This window comes from Sphaeroforma arctica, assembly GCF_001186125.1.
Source record: "Sphaeroforma arctica JP610 unplaced genomic scaffold supercont1.138, whole genome shotgun sequence".
Lineage (NCBI taxonomy): Eukaryota > Ichthyosporea > Ichthyophonida > Sphaeroforma > Sphaeroforma arctica.
In genome coordinates this window covers 19,492-21,018 of record NW_014040420.1, presented here as the reverse complement: position 1 = coordinate 21,018, position 1,527 = coordinate 19,492, and the positions used below count along the sequence as shown (strand labels likewise).

Here is a 1,527-nt window from a genome sequence, read left to right as displayed (position 1 = left end):
TAATATATATACACCACCACACACACACACACTACAACTGACATAAGACATGACTCATCACCCACCCGCTCACCACTCACCCACAGGACTACAACTGGTGGTGGCGGGCCATCTGTGTGTCTGGTTCGTCTTCGCTGTACCTGGCGCTATACGCCGTGTACTACTTTGTCGTGCGGCTGGAGATCAGTGAGGTGGTACCTACCATCATGTACTTTGGCTACAGTGCACTCATGGCCTTGTTCTTCTTCCTGATGACGGCGACTATCGGCTTCTACGCCACCTATACCTTCCTCTGCAAGATCTACGCCCAGGTGCGGGTGGATTAACACCACACATGATTAGTAAAAATGAATATACACTCCTGTTATATATCCCGCTGTATACTTTAATATAAGTGTCTTTATGTAGTTTGGCTATAGTGCACTCGTGGCCCCGTTCATCTTCCTGATGACGGTCACCATTAGCGTCTCCTGGGCCTGGCAGGTTGTCCGTTCCTAAGACTGTGTGGTCTGGGTAACAGCGGGGTGTGGAGTCTGGGCCCGGGTGTTCAGTGTCTGCGTTAGCATGCATGCTACACGTACTGTATATCCTGAGGCTGAGGTGTGTACCCCTGTGACCGTATATTTCAGGGTTTTTAGGGTTTGGGTTGTTGCTGCTGGGGTGATTTCGCACACCCTGCTTGAGAAGGTGATTGTATTGAGGTACCGACAGTGTATGTGTCTGTACATTTCGCTTCGCAGTACTGCAACACTGGCGTTCCATTAACGGTGACTGGTGTATAGTCACGCACTTGGCGTAGGCTGGTATTGAGTTTAGGGGCTGGGTGTTGGAAGAATATATCGGTTCAGGTTTTGTAGAACTCCAAGACGTTATTGATTGTGCTTTTTGTCACATATCTCTGTGTCTATCTCTATCTTTTGTTCTTAAAATGTATTGCATAAATGTAAGGACTCGAGAACTTGATAGTACTATCACGCGGAGATAGTAAATATTAAAATATCTCGATAAGAGAATGAAAACAGCTGATTCTTTTTGACCAATGCTAAATACTGGTTGAAACATACGCGAAAAATAACAAGTACATGTCAGTGCGAGGCTTAGCAGGTGCTGTGGGTTTACATTCAGCGCACGCAGAGTACCCTACTCAAAGACCGCAAGTCCAATTTAGGATTTTCCCGGTGCACACGGTTACAACACCCAAATGGGGCTCATTCGCACCCGCGCATGTGCATAAGTCTTGGTACTTGTGGGTGCCAAGCACTTTGCAACTAAGTTAGAAACGTTATTTCGTACTCGGAATATGACACGACAAACCAGCAAGACTGGGAAGTGGGGTAAGTATAAATGGACATCGGGGTGCAGCTTATGGATTTGGTACTGTTTTATTACACTCGCATATCATATTTAACAGGTGTAAAACATACCGTGTGACACATAACCGTGAAAGGGAAAATTGAGAGAATATATACATAAAAAAAAATATACATATATATATATATATATATATATATATATGTATATATATAT

General features: G+C 44.3%; 1 protein-coding gene across 1 annotated transcript in view; it reads left to right on the top strand.

The window, feature by feature from the left end:
• Nucleotides 1-365, top strand: part of SARC_02911 (hypothetical protein) — a gene marked incomplete at its 5' end in the record, with an annotated part of 6,489 nt that extends 6,124 nt beyond the window's left edge. The window contains one exon of the mRNA XM_014303299.1: nt 87-365. Within this exon, the coding sequence (XP_014158774.1) occupies nt 87-326 (240 nt within the window). The remainder of the gene's footprint in view (nt 1-86) is intronic.
• Between the last annotated feature and the right edge of the window lie 1,162 nt (nt 366-1,527).